Below are 27,341 nucleotides of genomic sequence, written 5' to 3'. Positions count from 1 at the left end.
AGGAATGCAGCAAATGAGTGAGAATTATTCACAGCACCAACCATCATGATTTGAGAGAAATTAATGAGTTTTGAACTGAACAATCACATTTGTAACCATAATTGAAACATCTGATATACATATATCCAGTTTGTTATTAGATGACTGCACATTGTCCCATTTATACTTTACAAACAGGGCGCTCTCTGCATCAGTGCATCACCATCCCCCAGACGAGTGCTGGAGCAGAAATATCAAATTGTTTTCCAATCTTTTTCCCTCACTCTCCATTGGCAAACCTGATCCTGGTGTTTCTTTCATCGGTTGTGATAGTTGTGTTTTCATTCCCACAATTTCATAATATTGATTTGGAGATGTCCAAATTCAATGTTCCATATGACATGTTATGCTTTGGTTGAAGTATTCTCAAAGAACTATCATAGCTGGAAAGTTACAAACGAGTTTGAGTTTGTTATTGTGCATCTGTCTTCTACCGACTCCTCTCCGGCCTTGCTCCCCCAGCTCTGTCTGTGCTCTGTCCCCCAAATATTCCTACAGGTCACACAATATCTGCCAGCAACCCTCTCATGGTGACATTACCAAAATCAAGACTCTCTGTTCACCTTCACTCTTTCATTCCTCTTTTCTCCTGCCTCTGGAACAAGTTCCCCCACTCCCTTCAATCCCTCTCCTCCCTCCAGGTCCTTAAAACAGCTGTTCACCACCGTCTCTTATCTTACCCCATCCAAAACCTTGATCTTTTCTACCCCTGTTAATTCACCCCAGATCCACTTTTTTGAAATACCGACTTCTTTCCTGGAAGTCCTAACAGTGTCCATATGTTTTATACCTCTCCCCCCCTCCCCCCCACAGATCTCCCGATGTCCCCGCTCTCAAATGTTGTACTTGTGTGCTTCCCCCTCTCCCCCCATCTTGTCTCCCGCTCCCTTTATCTTATGTTTTATGTGTCAGTTTGTCTTTTGTAATTAATGTTAGCTTTTACACGAGCCTCGATCTTGTATACAAAAAGAAAAAAAAATCTAACAGCAAATACAATGTTTCTGTAGTTTTACTTATTTTTTAAATTTATTTTCACTGATTAATCCAAGCATTCATTATATTTCCCTGGATCTTTGTATGACTTGGCAGGCAGCATGATGCAGGGAAGCTGTTATTCACAGACACTTTGAGCCAACTGAAAAAGGACCCCATTGTGCCCGCTTTGCTGTCCTTCACGCAGGTACCTGGTACCTGCACTTCTTCTGCACTTCATGCCTCCATTATTGGCATTATCATGACCGACGTATTATTAACACCATGGCCTAGTTATTAACAAATTAAACCCCATTTAATTATCACCCTCACCAGAGAGTATTGCATTTGGGTCCTTTTGTTAGTCTGTCTGTCTTCACATAATTTGCTATCGAAGGCGACCTCCTCCCAAATTTCCCGTTTTTTCTTCCTGAGAGTTTCCTTTTGTATCCATCTTGTCCACCCCATGCATCATGCATACTTCTCCTTCCTCCCCAATTCCATTATTTGTCCAACTCTCCCTCTATTTTGTCCTTCATCCGTGCTCTTGGTGTTTCCCCTCTCTACTGTTTATTTTGCTCTGTTGCGTCTTGAACCGTTCAGTGTTCTTGCTTTGACGTTGGTTCCAAAAAAGTAACAACGTGGATCACAATTTTTACACGTTATCTTTTTTAACCGAGTACGTCTATAAAGTACGTACTCTTATAATGTGAATATGTCTATAAAGTACGTACTCTTATAATGTGAATATGTCTACAAAGTATGTACTCTTATAATGTGAATATGTCCATAAAGTATGTACACTTATAATGTGAATATGTCTACAAAGTATGTACTCTTATAATGTGAATATGTCTATAAAGTATGTACTCTTATAATGTTAATATGTCTATAAAGTATGTACTCTTATAATGTGAATATGTCTATAAAGTATGTACTCTTATAATGTGAATATGTTTATAAAGTATGTACTCTTATAATGTGAATAGGTCGACAAAGTATGCATTCTTATAATGTGAATATGTTTATAAAGTATGTACAGTACTCTTATAATGTGAATAGGTCTACAAAGTATGCATTCCTATAATGTGAATATGTTTATAAAGTATGTACAGTACTCTTATAATGTGAATAGGTCTATAAAGTATGTACTCTTATAATGTGAATATGTCTATAAAGTATGTACTCTTATAATGTGAATAGGTCCATAAAGTATGTACCTCTTATAATGTGAATGTGTCTATGAAGTATGTGATATTATAATGTGAATATGTCGATAAAGTATGTACTATTATAATGTGAGCATGTCCATAAAGTATGTACTATTATAATGTGAATGTGTCTATGAAGTATGTGCTATTATAATGATGTCGATAAAGTATGTGCTATTATAATGTGAATGTGTCTATGAAGTATGTACTATTATAATGTGAGCATGTCCATAAAGTATGTACTATTATAATGTGAGCATATCGATAAAGTATGTACTATTATAATGTGAATGTGTCTATGAAGTATGTGCTATTATAATGTGAATATGTCGATAAAGTATGTACTCTTATAATGTGAGCATGCCTATAAAGTATTGTTATGTCGGTGGGGTAGAGCAATATCTAGAGTCAGCTAGATCTGAATAGGTAACATGCTTCGTCTGTCGCGATAAGGAATCAACCCTGTAATAAGTTCCATGTTTAGTCCGGTTTGTCCGTTAAGGAGCATACCTGTGAACATACCAGGATGTTCGTGTGCTAGGTAGTGATTGGGATTAAATATAACAGCCCTTGTGTGTCACACCTGGTAATCAAACCTTTGTCCCTTATGGCAACGCACACCTGTAGACACTTAGATAGGCCCTTTATTGCACACAGTAATTAAATGCCCTTCCCTGACAAGGACTTCGGAAGAAAACGGGCAGGGGGCCAGTTCGGGGCACCACCGCATGGGCCGCAGCCGGCTACACCTTCAGCTGGCCTGGAACGGCCTCGTGGCAAGGCCGGGGGCCACGCGCTGGAGGACGATTGGCTGGGCAGGGAGGGGGTCGAGCAGTACCGGTGCAGGGAGACTCGGCCAATCAGAGGGTGCGCTGAGACCGACGTCACAGGCCAGGCCATAAAAGGCTGCTTTGACGCGCGCTTGGCTCTGAGCAGCAGCTCTCTTGGGTTTTCATAGTGTGCAGTCGCAATTGCTCTCCGTTGGCTCTCTCCCCCCCCCCCCCCCCTTTTTGCCGTTCTTCTTCGTTCTGAGTTCTGAGTTCGTGCTCGTGTTGGAGATCACGTTCTTTGTGGTGCGTGGAGCGGTGCTCGGCCCTTCGTGGAGTTTTGGTGCTGAGCGGGCGGGACCTCGTGGTTTGCAGTGGAGCGAGTCGCATCGGGGCCTGTCGAAGTGTGCGATCGATTGGAGCTTGGAGCGAGGCCTGGTGGCGCATGAGCGGGGCCGAACGGAGCCGTGTTTGGACGGCAGACACGACAAGACGACGGACAGTTAAGACGCACCACATTTCATCACACAACGATTCTTTTCCTTTTATCCATTCCTGTGTGCGTATTCAAGGCGCAGTGTGTGGGATCCCAATATCGGATTTAGTTTATTTGATTACCGTCGCATTTCTTGTTGTCGGGTTCCGTGGAATAAATCTCTATTTTTGTACATTAAATCTTGTTTGTTCGAGTTCATTAATTTCCCTGCAGGATCGAAGCTGTCGTCGGTTTGCTGAAGGTAAGCGCTTTTACCACAGCTTCCACTTCCCTTCTTCTTCCCACGCTACATAAGCAAAATCCGTGTTTGGTCGTCGCCTCCAGTAAATCCTTTCTGGTCCATCTGGTCCCTGGTCTTAACCGGAAGGATCCGTGCGACAACTGTTGTCAAGGAGTGGGATAGAACCCTGGAAATAAATTTGGTGTCAATGAGTGGAGAATTTGAACGCAAAATTTTTTAGTCGGAGGCGATAAATTTGCATTGGTGATCGGTGCGCGGGACGCGAACGGCGCGTCATTAAATTTAAATTTTATTCTGAAAATAATATCCGCGCGGGGTAGCGATCTTCTCTCAACGGAGGAGGAGGTGAGCTATATGGAGGAAGAAAGAATGGAAGATGCGGGATGCATTGGGGGTGAGTCGGAGGTAGTTGGGTAGAGTGTAGTGTTGGAGCTTCCCCCGCCGTAGAGACGGCCCCCATAGGCAACCAGGCCATAATGGAATTTATGAAGCACATTAATGACAGTATTAATGCTCAGAGTAATAAAATTGAAGGGCTGAATAACAAAATGGACTCCCAAAGGAATGAGGTGAAGGGAGACATGAAGGGATTGAAAAATAAAATGGATGCTCAGGGTGAGCGGTTGGAAGGAAAAATTGAGGGATTGGATAACAAAATGGATGAACAAAAGATTGAAATGAAGGGAATGAAGGAGCAAATTAATGCTCACACCGGAAAAATTGAGGGGTTGACGGGAGAATTGAATGCCCAAACCAAAAACATAGAGGGATTAAAGGGAGAATTGGAAGGGCAAATTGATGGATTGAAGGAGGGATTGAAAGAACAAATTGAAGGGATGGAAAATAAAATTGATGGATTGGAGGGAAAAATGGAGGTGATGAATGAGCAAATGAATGAACAAGGGAATGAAATGAAGGAAAGGAATTGAACAATTGGAAGGAAAAATTGGGGAAATGGCACAGCAGCTGGGGGAATGAATTGACGGCATAGAAGGGAGAGTGCCATACCAAATTACAGACAGACTGGGGGAATTTGAGGGTAAAGTAGAAACTGAAATGGGGGAGATGGAAAAATCCATGGGGGTGGAAATTGAACTTAAACGGGTAGAAATAATGTCAAAAATAGAGGACGGCATGACCCAGGCTGTCCGAATGGGGGAAAAGTTGGAAGATAGAATTGGGGCCACAAATACCAGAATTGATAAAGTAAATGGAGACCTGGAGGGCTATCGGGGCCGGGTGGATGCCAGAATGCGACAACAGAAAGAGGAATGGGGAGTGCTCAAACAACAGGGGGGCGAATTGTCTGAGGAGGTAAAAGGGTTGGAAGCCCGAGTAACTGAGCAGGAGCAGGGGTGAATTGAGAAAGGCCTGTGGGGGCCGCAATTGGATAATGAAAAGGTGAGTGATTTGATGCAGGAGCGACTGGAGACCTGGGACAATACCATCAGGGCAGAGGTTGTTCGGGTCCAAGAAAGCCTAAGAGAAGAGGTGAGTCGGTCTGTTTTCGTCACAGGTGCCGCACACAGGTGCCGCACATCAGAGAGGGCACGTGTGACGGTATGGCAGGCAGAGGTGCGGGATCAGGAGAAGCCAGAGGATGACATAGGCCGAATGTTAAGGGCAATCAGTCGCCAGCTGACAAATTTGACCATGGGCACATTTGCAGGGAGTGAGTCACGGCAGTTTGGTCCAGGTTTGCCATCAGGACGGCCTGATTTTCATCGGGTTGGGCCAGGAGAAAGGGGTGCTCTGCCTGGGTACCAGAGGGGTCCGTTCATGGGGACTTGTTTTCGATGTGCGGGAAGAGGGCACAGTCAGAGGAATTGTCGGCAACCATATGGGCCACCACCTCCTAACAGGCTTCACAGTCCAGAAAGGAGGGGGCCCCCCGTATGTCCACAGGCGCCAGAAAGAGGACCACCACCTCAGACTGGGCCAGTCGCAATAGAGTGTGCGGGAAACTAGAACGAGCCGAGCATACGGGGCCATGCTCAGCTAGGAAGTGTGTGGAGAAGCGCCCTCCTTTGGTGAAGATAGTAAATTGCGGAAAAATTGGCACGGGTAATCTAAGGGTTAGATGCAAAATTGAGGGAGAATTTTGTGAGGCTGTGGTGGACACTGGAGCCAGTGACACCATTATCAATCCGAGTGTGCTAGACCAGAGTGTTGGAGGCTGGGACAAAATTGATAGCGTAGAAGGACACAGCCTTCAACTGGCTATGGGGGCAACCGCGCCAATATTGGGACGCGGAGTGGTGAGGATGGAGTTGGGTGGTCTGGAGGTCAGCGTGGTTGCATGGGTGGCGGAGGTGTGCGATCAGTGTCTATTGGGCTTGAGTTTCCTGGTGGAACATGACTGGCAACTAGACCTTGGGTGTGGTCATATGTGGTTGGGCACTGAGAGGCTGCAGTTGGTGGGACTGGGGGATGACGAGGAGGTGCAGGGGACGTGGCTGGAGGTGCCACGCACTGTGACCGTGCCCCCCAGGTCCGAGAGAGTGGTGTTGGTGGAGTTAGCAGCAGGTGCTCAACCCATTGGCCAACTGGGGCTAGTGGAGTTGTGGTCCTCGCAGGGGACTGAGGGATTGATGGTGGGTCGCACCCTCGTAGACACCCGTGGGCCTATGTTGGCAGTTAGGCTGCTCAACTTGTCCGATAGCCCCCGCACTGTAAGGGGCGGAGCCATCGTAGCCAAATGCAGTAGTGTAGTAGAGGTCACCGGAGGAAGTGGATCCACATGCTTGCCAGTACAGCCGGAAAGAGGGGAAAATTTGGGGAAATGTGATTGGCCAGAGGAAGTGCGGGACATGATGACACGCTCTGAAGAGGGCCTAACATCGGAGCAGGTAGAGACATTGCACAATTTGGTTGGTAAGAACTTGGATGTTTTTTCTCTCTCCCCCGAGGATGTTGGATGCACGAGTCTCGTCAGGCACCAAATTAGTACTGGCGAGGTTCGGCCTGTTCGCCAACTGCCAAGGCGGCTCCCTTTCGCTAAGAAAGAGGAGGCCGAAGAACAGGTGAGCAAAATGGAAAGAGCTGGATTTATCGAGCCCTCGGTGTGTCCTTGGGTGTCACCCATTGTGCTGGTGAAAAAGAAGGATGGGACCACTCGGTTCTGTGTGGACTACCACCAGCTCAATCACGTGACACTCAAAGACTCATATCCCCTGCCAAGGATTGATGACACCCTCGATGCCGTTTCAGGCTCAAAATGGTTTTCTACATTGGATTTAAAGAGTGGTTATTGGCAGGTGGAGATGGATAAAGAGGCGAGAGAGAAAACAGCGTTCACCACAGGAAAGGGTCTCTGGCAGTTTGTAGTCATGCCTTTTGGATTGTACAATGCCCCTGCCACGTTTGAGCGTCTGATGGAACGTGTTTTAATTGGCTTACCATGGCAGACTTGCCTTGTCTATCTGGATGACGTATTGGTCCATGCTCCCACATTTGAACAGGCTGCTAAAAAATTGTCAGAGGTATTTGAGAGATTAAGAGGGGCTGGATTGAAATTGAATCCGAGCAAGTGCAAAATTTTCAGGAGAGAGGTGACTTACCTGGGTCACGTGATTAGTGAGAGTGGCGTGGCCACTGACCCTGGAAAAGTAAAGGCTGTAAAAGAGTGGCCCGCCCCCAAAAATGTAAGAGAGGTCAGAGGATTTTTGGGCCTCTGCTCTTACTACAGGAGATTTGTGGCAAATTTCGCAGAAATTGCAAGACCCTTGCACAAATTGATGGAGAAAGGAGCCCGATTTATATGGTCAGAGAGCTGCATCGAGGCATTCAGTCACTTAAAACAACGTCTGGTGGAGGCCCCAGTTTTGGCATACCCGACGGATGATGCCAATATTACATATTGGACACAGATACGAAAGTAATTCCCTGGTGTTGGGCTAGCGGCTAGGGTGCCAGCTTAGGATCCAAGGATCCTGGGTTCGAATCCCGGTCGATCGCTGAATTAACGCCAGGGGGGTTGACTCAGCCTGTCATCCTTCCGAGGTCGGCAAATTGAGTACCAGTACACTGGTAATTCCCTGTTTATCGTAAAAAGGCGACAAACAGGGTTGGCGGCAGGAAGGGCATCCGGCCGTAAAACATTGCTTCAAAAAGGGGACCAAAAAACAACAACAACCATGGTCCCCGAAAAGGCCAACCCCTGCCTTGCGGGGAAAAATGGCCTCTAAACGGTGGTTTTACACAGATGCGAGCCAGGAAGGATTGGGAGCTGTGTTGTCACAAATGCAACAGGGAGTCGAGAGGGTTATTGCGTATTACAGTCGGGCACTTTCGAGGCCTGAGCGAAATTATTGCGTTACCCGCAAAGAACTATTGGCCCTACTGTCTGCAGTTGGACACTTTCACCCTTACCTTTATGGGAGGGAGTTTGTGATCCGAGTGGATCATGCCTCCGTGCAATGGCTTCTTCGGTTCAAAGAGCCGGAGGGACAAATTGCAAGGTGGCTTGAGAGGCTGCAGCAGTATAATTTCACTGTGCAACATCGGCCCGGCAAAGCACATGCCAATGCAGACGCTCTCTCTCGGCGCCCTTGTTGTGACCTATTGGGCTATTGGGCCCCGGGGTGTGGCCTATTGGGTAACTAATTTAGTCAGAACATACCTTTAGTCAGTGCAGTATATTGTCTGTTTTAGCTGGTGAGCGCGAGGGGTATTTCCCCTATCTTTGGATGTGTGGTTATGTTTATTGGAGAAGGGTGAGGGGAGGAGGTGGGCTGTGGAGAGTTGTTTTGCATCCAAGTTGTTTTGCAAGCGGGTGAAACAAATTTTGTGATAGACAAGAAGCCAAGGATCCAATTGGGCAGGACCAAATTGATGCATGCCTATATGCAGCAAGAGTGACCAGGCGAACTTTGCCACAACCCCCACCTGAATTGGGCGATGTGAATTGGCGAGAGAGTCAAAGGGAGGATCCTGTTTTGGGGCCCCTTTTTCATTGGCTAGAGGAGGACAAAAGACCTTCTTGGGAGGAGATTGCTCCACACGGGGCCCAGGTAAAGGCCTATTGGGCACAGTGGCAGTTGTTGGGGTTGAAAGATGGCTATTTGTTTAGAAAGTGGGTAACACCAACGGGCGATGTAGCCTCCTGGTTAATAATTGTACCAAATAAATTGAAGGAAGTGGTCATGGGGCACGTGCACGGGACTAGGACAATGGGACATTTGGGCGTGGCCAAAACTTTGTCCAAATTGCGGCAGAGGTTCAACTGGGTGAATTCGGGCAGGGACATTCAAGATTGGGTGAGATCCTGCGACCTCTGCCGCGGTAAGAAGGGACCCCCATGTGCGCGCAAGGCCCCGCTCCAGGTGTACAATGTAGGAGCACCACTTGAGCGGGTGGCAGTAGATGTGGTGGGGCTCCTGCCAGCCACCCGCCGAGGGAACCGGTACATTATGGTGGCAATGGACTACTTCACCAAGTGGCCAGAAGCCTACCCATTGCCCAACCAGGAAGCCCAGCTGGTAGCTCAAGTTTTAGTGGAGGGATTCTTCTCCCGATTTGGCGTTCCAAGGGAGCTACATACCGACCAGGGCCGGAACTTTGAATCCGCACTCCTACGGTCGGTGTGCGAGCTCCTCCAAATTCACAAGACCAGGACGACCCCTCTTAGGCCTCAATCAGATGGGATGGTGGAGAGATTCAACCGGACATTGTTGACACAATTGGCACTCTTTACATCTGAAAACCAACAGGATTGGGACGAGCACCTCCCCTTTATACTGATGGCATACCGGACCGCACAGCATGCGACCACTCGGTCAACCCCCACCATGTTGATGTTCGGTAGGGAGATGCGAGTTCCCACAGATTTGTTGATGGGACCGTCACCAGAGGAACCGGGTGAAGCATCTGTGGAAAGTTATGCAACCAATTTGAAGACGAGCATGGAAAAGGCTCACGGGTTTGCGAGGAAGCAAATTGGCTTGGCTTCCTCGCATATGAAAACGCGGTATGACGCTCGGGCACACACACCTCGGTTCCTTCCCGGAGACCTTATTTGGCTCTACTGGCCCCGAGAAGGAAGGGGGTGTGTCCAAAACTCACCTCACCTTGGAAGGGCCCCGGGGTGGTGCTTCTACAGGTGACTGATGTGGTGTTCAAAATGTAGATGGGCCCGCATACCCTTCCACAGATAGTTCACGGGGATAGATTGATCCCCTACATGGGTCGGGAGGCTCCTGGGTGGATTGGAAGGGTGAGGGGGAAACTAGGTGTGGTGGATGGCACTCTTGGACCTGACCAACCTGCAACTACCTGAGTTTCAGGTGAGAGGAACCGATGTTTACTGTCCCAGGCTGCAGGACTTGCTTATGGAAATTTTGGGACATGTAATTTGGAGTTGGGGGCGGTGAGAGTGATGACATGGCCGGTGAGGGGGATGGAATGTGTGCCACAGAGTCTTGTGGGTGGCGTTTGTGTTAGTGTTGTGGTGATGTATTTTCATGTGGTCGTGAGAGTGGAGATAATGAAGAGTGAGTGGTGATTATTGTGTTTCGAAGATGTATTGGTTAAAGGTGAATGGGATTTCAGAATGGCAGGCCATGGCAACTTTTTGTAACACCATCTATGGAAATGTGTTGAGAATTGAATGGCAGCGGGGGAGGAGATGTGTTTTGGGATCTTGTGGGTGGGGAAGGTCTGTGTGTCCGCAGGTACAGATCAGTCTCTGAGGAGCGATGCCTGCAGCCCCCCTCTGTGGCAATAATCCATGGCAGCCGGTGGTATCTGGAAATTGGAGCTCGTCGGTGGAGGGTCTGGTTGGGCGCCGTGGGGTAAAGGAGACCCCCGGCGACCCGTGGAGCTGTGCGGAAGCAGGAGGCAACGGAGCCTGGTGTGTGGAGACCCTCACCGGTGGGGTAACGGTGGAAAGGGCTGTTGGGCTGCCACGGGGCCAAGAGGTAAAGGGGGGGGGGGGGCAATGAACTTGTAAGTCGGTTGACTTGTTTTGGGGCTGCGGGCACCACACCCTGATGCGCCCCCACCATCCTGTTGTGCGGTACCTCCCCGCTGCCGAGTTGAGAAATGAAATGCACACATGAATGACATCAATGCCATGGTCCTGCAGGGAGGTGAAATACGTGCTTGAAATGATTTTGTGTGTAATGAGTTTGGAATGAGAATGAGTGGTTAAGGGGTCGGTGTTGAATGAATGAGGGCGAAATCCACCGAGCCATGTCACTCACCTGTAACACCTGGACAGGGCCCGCGGAAATTTAGGGGTGCATTGGATGGCCCCGCAGGTAAGGTTGTGTCTTGTGGCAGCCACCGGGGGACGCGGTCTGTAGACTGGAGTATGTAAAAATGTTTATTAGTGTTCGGCATTTTTGAATAAGGATAAGTTTGTGGTTAAAGTAGTTTTTGCGTGTGGCTTGTTTCCTCCCTCCGCAGGAACAACGAATGAAATGTGAATATTTGATTGCATGCTTGTTAAGGGGATTAGCATGTTAAGGAGAATAGGTAGGAAGTCCGGCTCACTTCCCACAGCCCTCCTGATTTATTTCATAGGCTAATTAAGTGTGAGACAGTAAGTGTTAAGACTGGAATGGTAGCGCCTGCAGTGAACCCAGCAGGAGCTATGGTTCCAGGAAGGGTGGGGGGGGGGGGGCTGTGTTATGCCGGTGGGGTAGAGAAATATCTAGAGTCAGGTAGATCTGAATAGGTAACATGCTTCGTTTGTCGCGATAAGGAATCAACCCTGTAATAAGTTCCATGTTTAGTCCGGTTTGTCGGTTAAGGAGTATACCTGTAAACATACCAGGATGTTTGTGTGCTAGGTAGTGATAGGGATTAAAGATAACAGCCCTTGTGTGTCACACCTGGTAATCAAACCTTTGTCCCTTGTGGCAACGCACACCTGTAGACACTTAGATAGGCCCTTTATTGCACACAGTAATTAAATTCCCATTCCCTGACAAGGACTTCGGAAGAAAATGGGCAGGGGGCCAGTTCGGGGCACCGACGTATGGGCCGCAGCTGGCGACACCTCCAGCTGGCCTGGAACGGCCTCGTGGCAAGGCCGGGGGCCACGCGCGGGAGGACGGTTGGCTGGGCAGGGAGGGGGTCGAGCAGTACCGGTGCGGGGAGACTCGGCTAAACAGAGGGCGCGTCGAGACCGACGTCACAGGCCATGCCATAAAAGGGGGCGCTGCACGACATTCGCGCGCTTGGCTCAAAGCAGCAGCTCTCTTGGGTTTTCATAGTGTGCAGTCGCAAATTGCTCTCCGTTGGCCCTCTCCCCCCCCCCCCCCCCTTTTTGCCGTTCTTCTTCGTTCTTCGTTCTGAGTTCGTGCTCGTGTTGGAGATCGCGTTCTTCGTGGTGCATGGAGCGGTGCTCGGCCCTTCGTGGAGTTTTGGTGGTGAGCGTGCAGGACCTCGTGGTGTGCAGTGGAGCGAGTCGCATCGGGGCCTGTCGAAGTGTGCGATCGATTGGAGCTTGGAGCGAGGCCTGGTGGCGTACGAGCAGGGCCGAACGGAGCCGTGTTTGGACGGCAGACACTACAAGACGACGGACAGTTAAGACGCACCACATTCCACCACACGACGATTCTTTTCCTTTCATCCATTCCTGTGTGCGTATTCGAGGTGCGGTGTGTGGGATCCCAATATCGGATTTAGTTTATTTGATTACCGTCGCGTTTCTTGTTATCGGGTTCTGTGGAATAAATCTCTGTTTTTGTACATTAAATCTTGTTTGTTCGAGTTCATTAATTTCCCTGCAGGATCGAAGCTGCCGTCGGTTCGCTGAAGGTGAGCGCTTTTACCACAGCTTCCACTTCCCTTCTTCTTCCCGCGCAACATAAGCAAAATCCGTGTTTGGTCGTCGCCTCCAGTAAATCCGTTCTGGTCCATTCGCGGTCCCTGGTCTTAACCGGAAGGGTCGGCGCGATAGTATGTACTATTATAATGTGAGCATGTCGATAAAGCATGTACTATTATAATGTGAATTGGTCTATAAAGTATGTACTCTTATAATGTGAATAGGACAATAAAGTATGTACCTCTTGTAATGTGAATGTGTCTATAAATTTTGTACTATTATAATGTGAATATGTCGATAAAGTATGTACTATTATAATGTGAGCATGTCTATAAAGTATGTACTCTTATAATGTGAATATGTCGATAAAGTATGTACTCTTATAATGTGAATAGGTCTATAAAGTATGTACTCTTATAATGTGAATAGGTCTATAAAGTATGTACTCTTATAATGTGAACAGGTCTATAAAGTATGTGCTCTTATAATGTGAATAGGACAATAAAGTATGTACCTCTTGTAATGTGAATGTGTCGATAAATTATGTACTATTATAATGTGAATATGTCGATAAAGTATGTACTATTATAATGTGAGCACTGAGCATGTCGATAAAGTATGTACTATTATAATGTGAGCATGTCTATAAAGTATGTACTATTATAATGTGAGCATGTCTATGAAGTATGTGCTCTTATAATGTGAGCATGTCTATAAAGTATGTACTATTAAAATGGAAGTATGTCTATAAGCATATATAAGGCATACATACTATTAAGAATGTGAGTACGTCTATAAAGTACGTGTATTAAGAATGTGCATGCATCAATAAAGTACGTACTATTAGAACATGCATTTGTCTCGAAAACATCATGATGTCTATAAAATACATAGATTGCAAATTGAATGATTAATTAATTAATTAATTTTGCAATGCAGACCTTGGCACTGCCATGTGTTTGATTGATTACTTTTGATGTCTAGTGGTATTTGCCTCTCTCCATACTCCTCCTTTTTTCTGTACACAGCATGCTGTGAACCACTTCAAGGTAGCCTACATGCCCCCCATAGAAGATATCGGTCCAAATTCCATTTTCATACAGTTTGGCTTCATGGTGACGGATGAGCATGGCGGACCCATGCATGAGCAGTTCTTCAATATCACGGTACTGCCAGTGGACAATCAGATGCCTGAGGTAATTAAATATACATTTATTTATTTATTTTCTACCAGTAATTCAAAAAGCAGGGTTTGCAGGATAGTTGAGCAGTAGCTTTCTGCCCTTTGAGCTGTCTGCACTGGGTACATTTTCTGACCAGATTATAAACTACTAGCAGAAGTACCCGGCGTTGCCGGGTGGGGGAGGGGACAGGTGGGGGGGGAGGGGAGGGGAGGGGGAGGGGATGGGAGGAGGGGGAGGGAAGGGAGGGGGGGAAAGGGGTGAGGGGGTGGGAGGGGAGGGGAGGGGGGAAGGGGGAAGGAAGGGGGAAGGGGCAGGGATGGGGGGAAAGGAGAGGGAAGGAGAGAAGGGCTGGAGGGTGGAAAGGGTGTGGAGGGGAGGAGAAGGGGGGGGGAGGGGAGGGGAAGGGAGGCAGGAGAGGAAGGGGTTCATACATATGCTGGTGGGTGAATGTGGCGTTCATCACGTTTCTGAGTTAAGTGTGTTGCCGATCAGGAAGAAGAAGAAGCCGTACTACCAACTTCGTACACTTCCGGAATTGTTTGATTTATTTGTATTCAAATGTCTGGTGATTGTTTTGTATTTATTTATGCGAATGTGTACTTGTATATAACTGTCATTAATTTTAAAATGCTTCGGCACTATCGAGCGATTTATTTATTTATTTATTTTTTAACTCCAAAAAAACGAATTTTTTTTTTTCAATTTTTTTTTTTTTTTGCCTAAAACACTCCCAGGCACTCATTGATGAACCTCTGAAAGTTTGATGAAGATCTGTTCAGCCATCTCTGATGACATCTCTGGACATACATCTTATTGAGACTATTAGCAAGACATTTTTAGTGACTGAATTATTGGCCTCATAGTGAATTTCACATTGATTTTGCGGGTTGCTGGATGAAACGAATAATTGCTCCGTGATGGTTGTATGAACTTGCTCATATTCTTTTTCAAGTTGTTAACAAATTGTTCTGTTATGTTTTCGTATCGAGAATACCACTAAAATATTTTTCCACGTGAAAATAAATGAAATGAAAATTATGATCCCTAACTTATTTTGTCCAGATAGTATAGTCATAGTAGTAGTAGCACAAGTAGTATCCTTCCACTTCTTCACGTATAATTGGTGTTACCTTTTTTGAATACAGTGCTGCTGTAGTCAGCATTTTTTTTTTTTTTAAGCATCCTCTTTCATATTGTTGTGGAAATGACTCCTAGGCTGATAACATTGTTTAGTAAAGTTCAGTTATTTTTGTAGTGAATGTTTTAGAGTAAATGTGAGGCAAATAATCGTGATTTTAGATATGCGTCGCTTTATTACTCAACAGGTGATGTCTACCACCATCCATACGTATGTGTCCCATGTATGTGTCTAAATCTACCACCATCTATACGTATGTGTCCCATGTATGTGTCTAAATCTACCACCATCCATACGTACGTGTCCCATGTATGTGTCTAAATCTACCACCATCCATACGTATGTGTCCCATGTATGTGTCTAAATCTACCACCATCTATACCTATGTGTCCCATGTATGTGTCTAAAAGCCACCATCCAAATGAACCACCTTTAGAGGCCATGTTTCCCTGCAGAGCAGGGGTTGGCCTTTTTTGGGCACCGTGATCCCTTTTTGTCCCCCGTCGCACCGCAGAGCGAAAGGGGGACTATGGTTTTCCCCTCCGTCCGTGTTTGCGTCCGTCTGTCCGTGCGTACGTGCGTCCGTCCGTCCGTGCGTGGATGCGTGCATGCTTGCGGACGTGCGTGCGTGCATAAGTGAAGGACCAAATTCTAATTTGGTGTGTGGGTGCAACTAGGCATAAGGAAGAAAGCTATTGAAAATTGGGTCGCCACGTCAAACGCCAAGATGGCCACCACCATAAAAATGTCTGAACCTTGTGAGCGAAATATCTTGAAAAATAAACGAACTACTAACTTCTAATCTGGTGTGTGGGTGTATTTACGCATAAGGAAGAACGCGATTGAAAATTGGGTCGCCACGTCAAAATCCAAAGATGGCCACCACCATATACATGTCTGAACCTTGTGAGCCGAATATCTTGAAAAATAAGGGAGGTACCAACTTCTAATCTGGTGTGTGGGTGTATCTACGCATAAGGAAGAAGGCTATTGAAAATTGGGTCGCCACGTCAAAATCCAAGATGGCCACCGCCATGTATGTCTGAACGTTGTGAGTGGAATATCTTGAAAAATAAGCGAGGTACCAACTGCTAATCTGGTGTGTGGGTGTATCTAGGCATAAGGAAGAAGGCTATTGAAAATTGGGTCGCTACGTCAAAATCAAAGATGGCCGCCACCATGTATGTCTGAACATTGTGTTACGGGCTCCTCCCCAGACCCCGGTCACGGTGTACCTCCGAGCCCCGAGAGGAGTCACGGCAGAAAGATGTGTTATTCTGTATGCCAAGGATCAATGGTGAAACCACACCAATTGTTACCAACAAACAAGTATTGTATTAAGGTCACACAAGAATAACGGTACAGTAACAATATTAATCAAACTGAATCCTATGATGGTACCATCAGTTTCGTAATATATAACTCACTGTGCTCCAAGTGAGCGAAAAGCACATCCCCAATGTCTCTTTCCCGGCTTCAAGCCAAAGTTGATTCCGGCTTCAAGCCAAAGTCGATCCACTCCAGTGATCGTCCGTACGATGTCGTATCGAGACCAGAATCCCGTTGGGTTGGCAGTTACACTGCCAAAGATGGGCGAAGGTGTCCTCGAGAAGCGACGGGGAAATCACACCTTCAGGTATGGACGTTTGACGGCTCTCAATCGGCGAACCGCAGATTTCCCACTCAAAAGCCACGTTACACACACACACCAAATTAACGTCTGGATGCGGTGAGAATGGTTGAAGCGAAGTGAAAAACCTTGAGCGATGAGCAAAGCGCGAGAGTCAAAATGGCCGACGGCCCGTTCTCGAGGCGTAACGGCACTACGATGATTCTCCTCGGAATCAACCGCAAAACCGGACACGCAGGTTGATCCGTCACAGCGATAACAACTGTATCGCAGGAATCCCTTTCCCGGGAAACCCAAAGTTCACTCGTGACCCTCGTTCGCCAATCGTTCGCTCCAGACCTCGAAACAGCTCGGCTTCTTGTCCGACTCACTCGCTCCGCCATCACTTCCTCCTCTTCCTCTTCGTCATCGTCCGGTTCCGGTTTCTTTTAAAACATTAACTTTTTTACCTTTTGAAAATAGTAATCTCTATTTCCCATAAACGACAACAATAATAGCACATGGAATGACAAATGTTTACAGTGGATGAAAAACACAACAACGGAAGTGACGAATCCATAACACTTCCCCCCCCTCAAGAAAGAAAGTTTGAACATAGTGAAAACTTTCTTTGCAGGCAAAAACTCTTTTAACAAACAAAAGTAAAACTCACACCCAAATTATCAATTCACGTGAGCAACAATAATTAATATTCCCCAAAATAAAGCAACAAAACTTCCAACAACCTACAGGAATTTCCAAAGTTAGTTCACTCTGGATAAAGCATCAGCAACGACATTGTCCCTGCCCTTTACATGCTCAATTTCCAAGTTGAACTCCTGCAAAGCCAAACTCCATCTCATCAACCTCTGATTTTTATTTTTCATTTTTTGAATGAAGGTTAAGGAGTTGTGATGAAAAATCCAAAGCAAAGCAAATCTATAGCAATTTTTGAAGGAGGCCGAGCTGAGAGCCAGGTTTCATGGTGGTTGGGTGTTGAGGCCTTGAAGTATTCACTGCATGGACGCATTTAGGAACGTGGAGTTCACGGGTTAATCCATGTAGGAATCTTGGCTCGGCTGCTCCTGAGCACTCAGTGCTTCCAACTCTTCTCTTGATCATAAAAATCATAATCACAGTTGTATAGTCGGTTGTAGAGTCAGGTGCTGTAATCACGTGAGTAGCGGTCCCCATCTCGGCTACCACCGTAATAGTCATCCCGTCGAGAGTTGCCAAAACTGCGCTGCTGCTGCTGGGAGCCTCCGTAGTAATCACGACTGCGGCCGCCACCAAAACTACTACTCCCACCCCGGGAGCCAAAGCCACCCCTGAAACTACCTCCACGTTTTCCTCCTCTATAGCCCCCTCGACGCCCATGGCCAGCCTTCTCTACAGCTATGGTCCAACCATTCAAAGCCTGTTCTGCATCTTTGGCGTCCTTTGTGTTTTCAAACGTGACAAAGCCAAACCCTCTCGACTTTTGCGTCTCCCTGCCTTTTATCAGCAGCACTTCCAAGAGTGGTCCATATTTGCCAAAGATAGAGTCCAGAACATCTTCACTTGTGTCAAAGTTCAGTCCACCTACAAAGAGCTTGCCAACATTGCCTCCATCCATGACTTGTGTGTGCTGACACTTAGTTTCAGGGTACTCGACAAGAAGTGACTGTGCAAAGCGTGACGTCAGTACCTTCTCCTTCACTTCAGAGTGCTTCCTACCCATAGCACGAGTAGCGGCACAGGATGGAAGATACCCGGAATCTCCTGCTCTAACTGTGCAGTGTTATTTTCCATATGAGGCTTTTCAACAAACATCGGATTACCAGAAACTCGACCACCGGCCAAATCATTCCCGATAACAAAAGAGATTCCCTTTACAGGAAGAGTGGCTTGTAAACCTACGGTGACCGGTCCTGACACCAAATCAGACTTCAAATGGATGACATGAAGTGGAGCTTTAACATAGCCACCAACCCCCTGTAAAAAAACACTAACACCAGTTGCCGTCTTCTCTGACAATGGCAAAATGCCCTCAAGCATCAAAGATTGATGTGCTCTTGTGTCCCTCAATACCCTAACAGGTCTCTGGTTCGTTAGGTCTCCATCCAGTGACACAAACCCCTCTAAAACAAAAGGTTTGTAACCCTCTTGAACAAGGTCGTTCTGTGATGCCATAACTTTGGCATGGGAACCTTCACAAGGCACTGTCATCCAAGGACGATTTCTCGCATTTGCCAATGCATTCGGAGTTGTACTAGTTTGACTCCGCTCCTGATTTTTCCTTTTCAGGGTGTAACATTGGGATATCAAATGCCTAGGTTTCTTGCAAAAAGCGCAAGTAGGCCCGGAGGAAAACTCGAGGTCTGCCTCGGGCCCCCCGGAAGATAAGTCTGTCTTGGAACTGTAGTCTTCTGATCCCTAAAAATCGCGGTTTCAGATTTGTCCCCATAGTCATCTCTAGGCTGCCTGCATGAATATTTGTTCTCCGCCCCTGATTTACCATAACTCCCCTGGCTAACTCTAGGTGGGAAGTTAGGTTTGTGGAACCCCATCCTGTGTGTCAAGGCATAGTCATCTGCCACGGTTGCTGCCTCATACAACTCTGGTACTTTCTTTTCATCCAGATGTACTTTAATGTTCGCTTGGACACACTGTTTGAAATCCTCCACCAAGATCAATTGTCGCAACAGGTTGAAGTCTTTCCAAATCCCCCTTCGAGTCACACCACCGATCAAACATGGTTTCCTTCATTCTGGCAAACTCCACATGGGTCTCACTCTCCCTCTTCCTGGCATTCCTGAATTTTTGCCGGTAAGCTTCTGGGACCAATTCATAGGCTTTGAGAATGGTTTTCTTCACTATCTCATAATCTGCACATTGGTCATTCGGTAAAGCTGAATAGATATCTTGAGCTTTACCCACCAGAACACTTTGCACTAACATAGTCCAGGACCCCACAGGCCATTTTAGCATTTGAGCCACTTTCTCAAAGTGTAAAAAAAACTTGGCTACCTCCTTTTCATTGAAGGGTGGAACCAGCCTCACATGCCTACCAACATCCCAAGTGTTCTAACTAGTTGTCGAACTAGCCGGCATGGATACTACTTCTCTCCGTTTTCCCATTAATTCCAGCTCCTTGAGTTTAAGTTATTTCTGATACTCCATGTCACGTTCCTTTAACTCCGGTTCGGCTCTCCTTTCCTCTGCTCTTTCCTCTGCTCTTCTTTCTTTTTCAGCTCTCCTTTCCTCTGCTCTTCTCTCCTCGGGTTCTCGTTCCTGTTCTGCTCCTCTTTCCTCGAGTTCCTTTTCAGCTCTCCTTTCCTCTGCTTTTAACCTTTCCTGGCTCTGCAGTTGCATCTCCATTTTCCTGAGCTCCACATTTTCTTTTTCCTCGGGTAACCAATCCAAGGTTACCTCTTTCCATGTTCCTTGTCCCACCAGAGATTCTACCACCAATGTCTGCATCTCTGCTTTCTTCATATTAACTCGGACCTCCAAGTTAAAATATTTGGCCAATGTCAAGAGTTCCGATCTTTTTAACGCTTGGAACTGTGCCTCATTAGCGGACGCCGCAAACATTTCTGCGTCAAACACCATGGTGACTATCAGTTAACACCTGTTAACCTTCAGACAAAAAATTTCAAATTTTTTTTGAAAAATTTGGGAATGTTAGAAAAATTCCAAATTTGGGAATTTTGGGAATGTTAGGGAATTCTATCCCGGACAGGTGTTAGGGAATTCTATCCCGGACGAGGATGTTAGGGAATTTAATCAGCAAAGTCGAGCCCCCAATTTCTGTTCTGTGCTCCTCCCCAGACCCCGGTCACGGTGTACCTCCGAGCCCCGAGAGGAGTCACGGCAGAAAGATGTGTTATTCTGTATGCCAAGGATCAATGGTGAAACCACACCAATTGTTACCAACAAACAAGTATTGTGTTAAGGTCACACAAGAATAACGGTACAGTAACAATATTAATCAAAAGTACAATCAATATATATCATTCCTATTATGGTACCATCAGTTTCGTAATATATAACTCACTGTGCTCCAAGTGAGCGAAAAGAACATCCCCAATGTCTCTTTCCCGGCTTTAAGCCAAAGTTGTTCCGTCTTCAAGCCAAAGTCGATCCACTCCAGTGATCGTCCGTACGATGTCGTATCGAGACCAGAATCCCGTTGGGTTGACAGTTACACTGCCAAAGATGGGCGAAGGTGTCCTCGAGAAGCGACGGGGAAATCACACCTTCAGGTATGGACGTTTGACGGCTCTCAATCGGCGAACCGCAGATTTCCCACTCAAAAGCCACGTTACACACACACACCAAATTAACGTCTGGATGCGGTGAGAATGGTTGAAGCGAAGTGAAAAACCTTGAGCGATGAGCAAAGCGCGAGAGTCAAAATGGCCGACGGCCCGTTCTCGAGGCGTAACGGCACTACGATGATTCTCCTCGGAATCAACCGCAAAACCGGACACGCAGGTTGATCTGTCACAGCGATAACAACTGTATCGCAGGAATCTCTTTCCCGGGAAACCCAAAGTTCACTCGTGACCCTCGTTCGCCAATCGTTCGCTCCAGACCTCGAAACAGCTCGGCTTCTTGTCCGACTCACTCGCTCCGCCATCACTTCCTCCTCTTCCTCTTCGTCATCGTCCGGTTCCGGTTTCTTTTAAAACATTAACTTTTTTACCTTTTGAAAATAGTAATCTCTTTTTCCCATAAACGACAACAATAATAGCACATGGAATGACAAATGTTTACAGTGGATGAAAAACACAACAACGGAAGTGACGAATCCATAACACTTCCCCCCCTCAAGAAAGAAAGTTTGAACATAGTGAAAACTTTCTTTGCAGGCAAAAACTCTTTTAACAAACGAAAGTAAAACTCACACCCAAATTATCAATTCACGTGAGCAACAATAATTAATATTCCCCAAAATAAAGCAACAAAACTTCCAACAACCTACAGGAATTTCCAAAGTTAGTTCACTCTGGATAAAGCATCAGCAACGACATTGTCCCTGCCCTTTACATGCTCAATTTCCAAGTTGAACTCCTGCAAAGCCAAACTCCATCTCATCAACCTCTGATTTTTATTTTTCATTTTTTGAATGAAGGTTAAGGAGTTGTGATGAAAAATCCAAAGCAAAGCAAATCTATAGCAATTTTTGAAGGAGGCCGAGCTGAGAGCCAGGTTTCATGGTGGTTGGGTGTTGAGGCCTTGAAGTATTCACTGCATGGACGCATTTAGGAACGTGGAGTTCACGGGTTAATCCATGTAGGAATCTTGGCTCGGCTGCTCCTGAGCACTCAGTGCTTCCAACTCTTCTCTTGATCATAAAAATCATAATCACAGTTGTAGAGTCGGTTGTAGAGTCAGGTGCTGTAATCACGTGAGTAGCGGTCCCCATCTCGGCTACCACCATAATAGTCATCCCGTCGAGAGTTGCCAAAACTGCGCTGCTGCTGCTGGGAGCCTCCGTAGTAATCACGACTGCGGCCACCACCAAAACTACTACTCCCACCCCGGGAGCCAAAGCCACCCCTGAAACTACCTCCACGTTTTCCTCCTCTATAGCCCCCTCGACGCCCATGGCCAGCCTTCTCTACTGCTATGGTCCAACCATTCAAAGCCTGTTCTGCATCTTTGGCGTCCTTTGTGTTTTCAAACGTGACAAAGCCAAACCCTCTCGACTTTTGCGTCTCCCTGCCTTTTATCAGCAGCACTTCCAAGAGTGGTCCATATTTGCCAAAGATAGAGTCCAGAACATCTTCACTTGTGTCAAAGTTCAGTCCACCTACAAAGAGCTTGCCAACATTGCCTCCATCCATGACTTGTGTGTGCTGACACTTAGTTTCAGGGTACTCGACAAGAAGTGACTGTGCAAAGCGTGACGTCAGTACCTTCTCCTTCACTTCAGAGCGCTTCCTACCCATAGCACAAGTAGCGGCACAGGATGGAAGATACCCGGAATCTCCTGCTCTAACTGTGCAGTGTTATTTTCCATATGAGGCTTTTCAACAAACATCGGATTACCAGAAACTCGACCACCGGCCAAATCATTCCCGATAACAAAAGAGATTCCCTTTACAGGAAGAGTGGCTTGTAAACCTACGGTGACCAGTCCTGACACCAAATCAGACTTCAAATGGATGACATGAAGTGGAGCTTTAACATAGCCACCAACCCCCTGTAAAAAAACACTAACACCAGTTGCCGTCTTCTCTGACAATGGCAAAATGCCCTCAAGCATCAAAGATTGATGTGCTCTTGTGTCCCTCAATACCCTAACAGGTCTCTGGTTCGTTAGGTCTCCATCCAGTGACACAAACCCCTCTAAAACAAAAGGTTTGTAACCCTCTTGAACAAGGTCGTTCTGTAATGCCATAACTTTGGCATGGGAACCTTCACAAGGCACTGTCATCCAAGGACGATTTCTCGCATTTGCCAATGCATTCGGAGTTGTACTAGTTTGACTCCGCTCCTGATTTTTCCTTTTCAGGGTGTAACATTGGGATATCAAATGCCTAGGTTTCTTGCAAAAAGCGCAAGTAGGCCCGGAGGAAAACTCGAGGTCTGCCTCGGGCCCCCCGGAAGATAAGTCTGTCTTGGAACTGTAGTCTTCTGATCCCTAAAAATCGCGGTTTCAGATTTGTCCCCATAGTCATCTCTAGGCTGCCTGCATGAATATTTGTTCTCCGCCCCTGATTTACCATAACTCCCCTGGCTAACTCTAGGTGGGAAGTTAGGTTTGTGGAACCCCATCCTGTGTGTCAAGGCATAGTCATCTGCCACGGTTGCTGCCTCATACAACTCTGGTACTTTCTTTTCATCCAGATGTACTTTAATGTTCGCTTGGACACACTGTTTGAAATCCTCCACCAAGATCAATTGTCGCAACAGGTTGAAGTCTTTCCAAATCCCCCTTCGAGTCACACCACCGATCAAACATGGTTTCCTTCATTCTGGCAAACTCCACATGGGTCTCACTCTCCCTCTTCCTGGCATTCCTGAATTTTTGCCGGTAAGCTTCTGGGACCAATTCATAGGCTTTGAGAATGGTTTTCTTCACTATCTCATAATCTGCACATTGGTCATTCGGTAAAGCTGAATAGATATCTTGAGCTTTACCCACCAGAACACTTTGCACTAACATAGTCCAGGACCCCACAGGCCATTTTAGCATTTGAGCCACTTTCTCAAAGTGTAAAAAAAACTTGGCTACCTCCTTTTCATTGAAGGGTGGAACCAGCCTCACATGCCTACCAACATCCCAAGTGTTCTAACTAGTTGTCGAACTAGCCGGCATGGATACTACTTCTCTCCGTTTTCCCATTAATTCCAGCTCCTTGAGTTTAAGTTATTTCTGATACTCCATGTCACGTTCCTTTAACTCCGGTTCGGCTCTCCTTTCCTCTGCTCTTTCCTCTGCTCTTCTTTCTTTTTCAGCTCTCCTTTCCTCTGCTCTTCTCTCCTCGGGTTCTCGTTCCTGTTCTGCTCCTCTTTCCTCGAGTTCCTTTTCAGCTCTCCTTTCCTCTGCTCTTCTCTCGAGTTCTTTTTCAGCTCTCCTTTCCTCTGCTTTTAACCTTTCCTGGCTCTGCAGTTGCATCTCCATTTTCCTGAGCTCCACATTTTCTTTTTCCTCGGGTAACCAATCCAAGGTTACCTCTTTCCATGTTCCTTGTCCCACCAGAGATTCTACCACCAATGTCTGCATCTCTGCTTTCTTCATATTAACTCGGACCTCCAAGTTAAAATATTTGGCCAATGTCAAGAGTTCCGATCTTTTTAACGCTTGGAACTGTGCCTCATTAGCGGACGCCGCAAACATTTCTGCGTCAAACACCATGGTGACTATCAGTTAACACCTGTTAACCTTCAGACAAAAAATTTCAAATTTTTTTTGAAAAATTTGGGAATGTTAGAAAAATTCCAAATTTGGGAATTTTGGGAATGTTAGGGAATTCTATCCCGGACAGGTGTTAGGGAATTCTATCCCGGACGAGGATGTTAGGGAATTTAATCAGCAAAGTCGAGCCCCCAATTTCTGTTCTGTGCTCCTCCCCAGACCCCGGTCACGGTGTACCTCCGAGCCCCGAGAGGAGTCACGGCAGAAAGATGTGTTATTCTGTATGCCAAGTGTTACGTGGTCCTCCCGGTAACTACCTGGTCTGGGTGACCCCCGGACCGTGGGAGGGACCCCGCCAGAAAGATATATGGTTTATACGCTTTCGTAACGCAATCAATATGAATTCCGGTCAAGAAGAAACCCCACACCAAGGATCCGGAATAATCAATAATATATTCTCGGAGCAATCAACAACCATCAACAATGCACAGTCAATATTACCAAGGTATAAACTCATCTACACAAACTCTAAGATGGCCATCTTATATATTCCTCACGTGAGCCCCACTCCTGACTCCCTCCGTGGCCAATGTCTCCCACAATGTCTCTCGTCTCCGCACACGGGTGGTTGAACGAACCCCGGGCGGACGTGCTCCAACGTGCCGTCTCGTACCGGGGACAGCTGTTGCAGCGCACCTCCTTGCCAAGCAACGGGGCAAAACCAAAACGCGGTTTGCAACGCGAGCGAGGCTCAACGTGCGACCCGTACGCGTCCTTGTAGACGGGGCGAAACCCAAACGCGATTTGCAACACGAGCGAGGCTCAACGTGCGACCCGTACGCGTCCTTGTAGACGGGGCGAAACCCAAACGCGGTTTTTCACCGCGTGCGAGGTTCGACGTGCGACCCGGACGCGTCCTTGTAGACGGGGCGAAACCCAAACGCGGTTTTTCACCGCGTGCGAGGTTCGACGTGCGACCCGTACGCGGCCTTGTAGACGGGGAAAACCGAGCGCGGTTTGTAACGCGTGCGAGGCTCCAAAGTGCGACCCGTACGTTCCGTGCACGAACTCACGGGGACTTCACGTGTCCAAAGGTAATTACGCGGCCAGGTAACTCCTCTCGCCAAACGGGTTTCGGAACGCCCCTGTTTTCCGCGCAGCGCAAGGTCGATTCCACCTTCTCGTCGTCGCGGGGCGAGGAAAAAGAATCCCCGTCCTTTTTCTCTCCTCGTGTCTTTTTTTTTCTTCCGTTTCCGGCCACTTCCGTTTCCGGCCACTGGTTCCGAAGGGCTCCTGACCCTCCAATCACAACAACCCTTAATATACTACACACGGATAAGCAAAGACCTGAATGGTAATCCACATACATTCACATAAATATGTAACACAAGGATCAATGGTGAAACCACACCAATTGTTACCAACAAACAAGTATTGTGTTAAGGTCACACAAGAATAACGGTACAGTAACAATATTAATCAAAAGTACAATCAATATATATCATTCCTATGATGGTACCATCAGTTTCGTAATATATAACTCACTGTGCTCCAAGTGAGCGAAAAGAACATCCCCAATGTCTCTTTCCCGGCTTTAAGCCAAAGTTGTTCCGTCTTCAAGCCAAAGTCGATCCACTCCAGTGATCGTCCGTACGATGTCGTATCGAGACCAGAATCCCGTTGGGTTGACAGTTACACTGCCAAAGATGGGCGAAAGTGTCCTCGAGAAGCGACGGGGAAATCACACCTTCAGGTATGGACGTTTGACGGCTCTCAATCGGCGAACCGCAGATTTCCCACTCAAAAGCCACGTTACACACACACACCAAATTAACGTCTGGATGCGGTGAGAATGGTTGAAGCGAAGTGAAAAACCTTGAGCGATGAGCAAAGCGCGAGAGTCAAAATGGCCGACGGCCCGTTCTCTAGGCGTAACGGCACTACGATGATTCTCCTCGGAATCAACCGCAAAACCGGACACGCAGGTTGATCTGTCACAGCGATAACAACTGTATCGCAGGAATCCCTTTCCCGGGAAACCCAAAGTTCACTCGTGACCCTCGTTCGCCAATCGTTCGCTCCAGACCTCGAAACAGCTCGGCTTCTTGTCCGACTCACTCGCTCCGCCATCACTTCCTCCTCTTCCTCTTCGTCATCGTCCGGTTCCGGTTTCTTTTAAAACATTAACTTTTTTACCTTTTGAAAATAGTAATCTCTTTTTCCCATAAACGACAACAATAATAGCACATGGAATGACAAATGTTTACAGTGGATGAAAAACACAACAACGGAAGTGACGAATCCATAACACTTCCCCCCCTCAAGAAAGAAAGTTTGAACATAGTGAAAACTTTCTTTGCAGGCAAAAACTCTTTTAACAAACAAAAGTAAAACTCACACCCAAATTATCAATTCACGTGAGCAACAATAATTAATATTCCCCAAAATAAAGCAACAAAACTTCCAACAACCTACAGGAATTTCCAAAGTTAGTTCACTCTGGATAAAGCATCAGCAACGACATTGTCCCTGCCCTTTACATGCTCAATTTCCAAGTTGAACTCCTGCAAAGCCAAACTCCATCTCATCAACCTCTGATTTTTATTTTTCATTTTTTGAATGAAGGTTAAGGAGTTGTGATGAAAAATCCAAAGCAAAGCAAATCTATAGCAATTTTTGAAGGAGGCCGAGCTGAGAGCCAGGTTTCATGGTGGTTGGGTGTTGAGGCCTTGAAGTATTCACTGCATGGACGCATTTAGGAACGTGGAGTTCACGGGTTAATCCATGTAGGAATCTTGGCTCGGCTGCTCCTGAGCACTCAGTGCTTCCAACTCTTCTCTTGATCATAAAAATCATAATCACAGTTGTAGAGTCGGTTGTAGAGTCAGGTGCTGTAATCACGTGAGTAGCGGTCCCCATCTCGGCTACCACCGTAATAGTCATCCCGTCGAGAGTTGCCAAAACTGCGCTGCTGCTGCTGGGAGCCTCCGTAGTAATCACGACTGCGGCCACCACCAAAACTACTACTCCCACCCCGGGAGCCAAAGCCACCCCTG

General features: G+C 46.7%; 1 protein-coding gene across 1 annotated transcript in view; it reads left to right on the top strand.

Moving 5' to 3' along the window:
• The window catches only part of FREM1 (FRAS1 related extracellular matrix 1), a 204,023-nt gene that overhangs the window by 78,699 nt on the left and 97,983 nt on the right, over positions 1 to 27,341 (top strand). Inside the window, exons 13-14 of the mRNA XM_068114049.2 lie at positions 1,129 to 1,219; positions 13,531 to 13,698. Of these exons, the coding sequence (XP_067970150.2) occupies positions 1,129 to 1,219; positions 13,531 to 13,698 (259 nt within the window). The remainder of the gene's footprint in view (positions 1 to 1,128; positions 1,220 to 13,530; positions 13,699 to 27,341) is intronic.

This window comes from Myxine glutinosa, chromosome 1 (assembly GCF_964187855.1).
Source record: "Myxine glutinosa chromosome 1, kmMyxGlut1.1, whole genome shotgun sequence".
Taxonomy (NCBI): domain Eukaryota; kingdom Metazoa; phylum Chordata; class Myxini; order Myxiniformes; family Myxinidae; genus Myxine; species Myxine glutinosa.
This window is presented reverse-complemented; position numbering and strand designations above follow the sequence as displayed.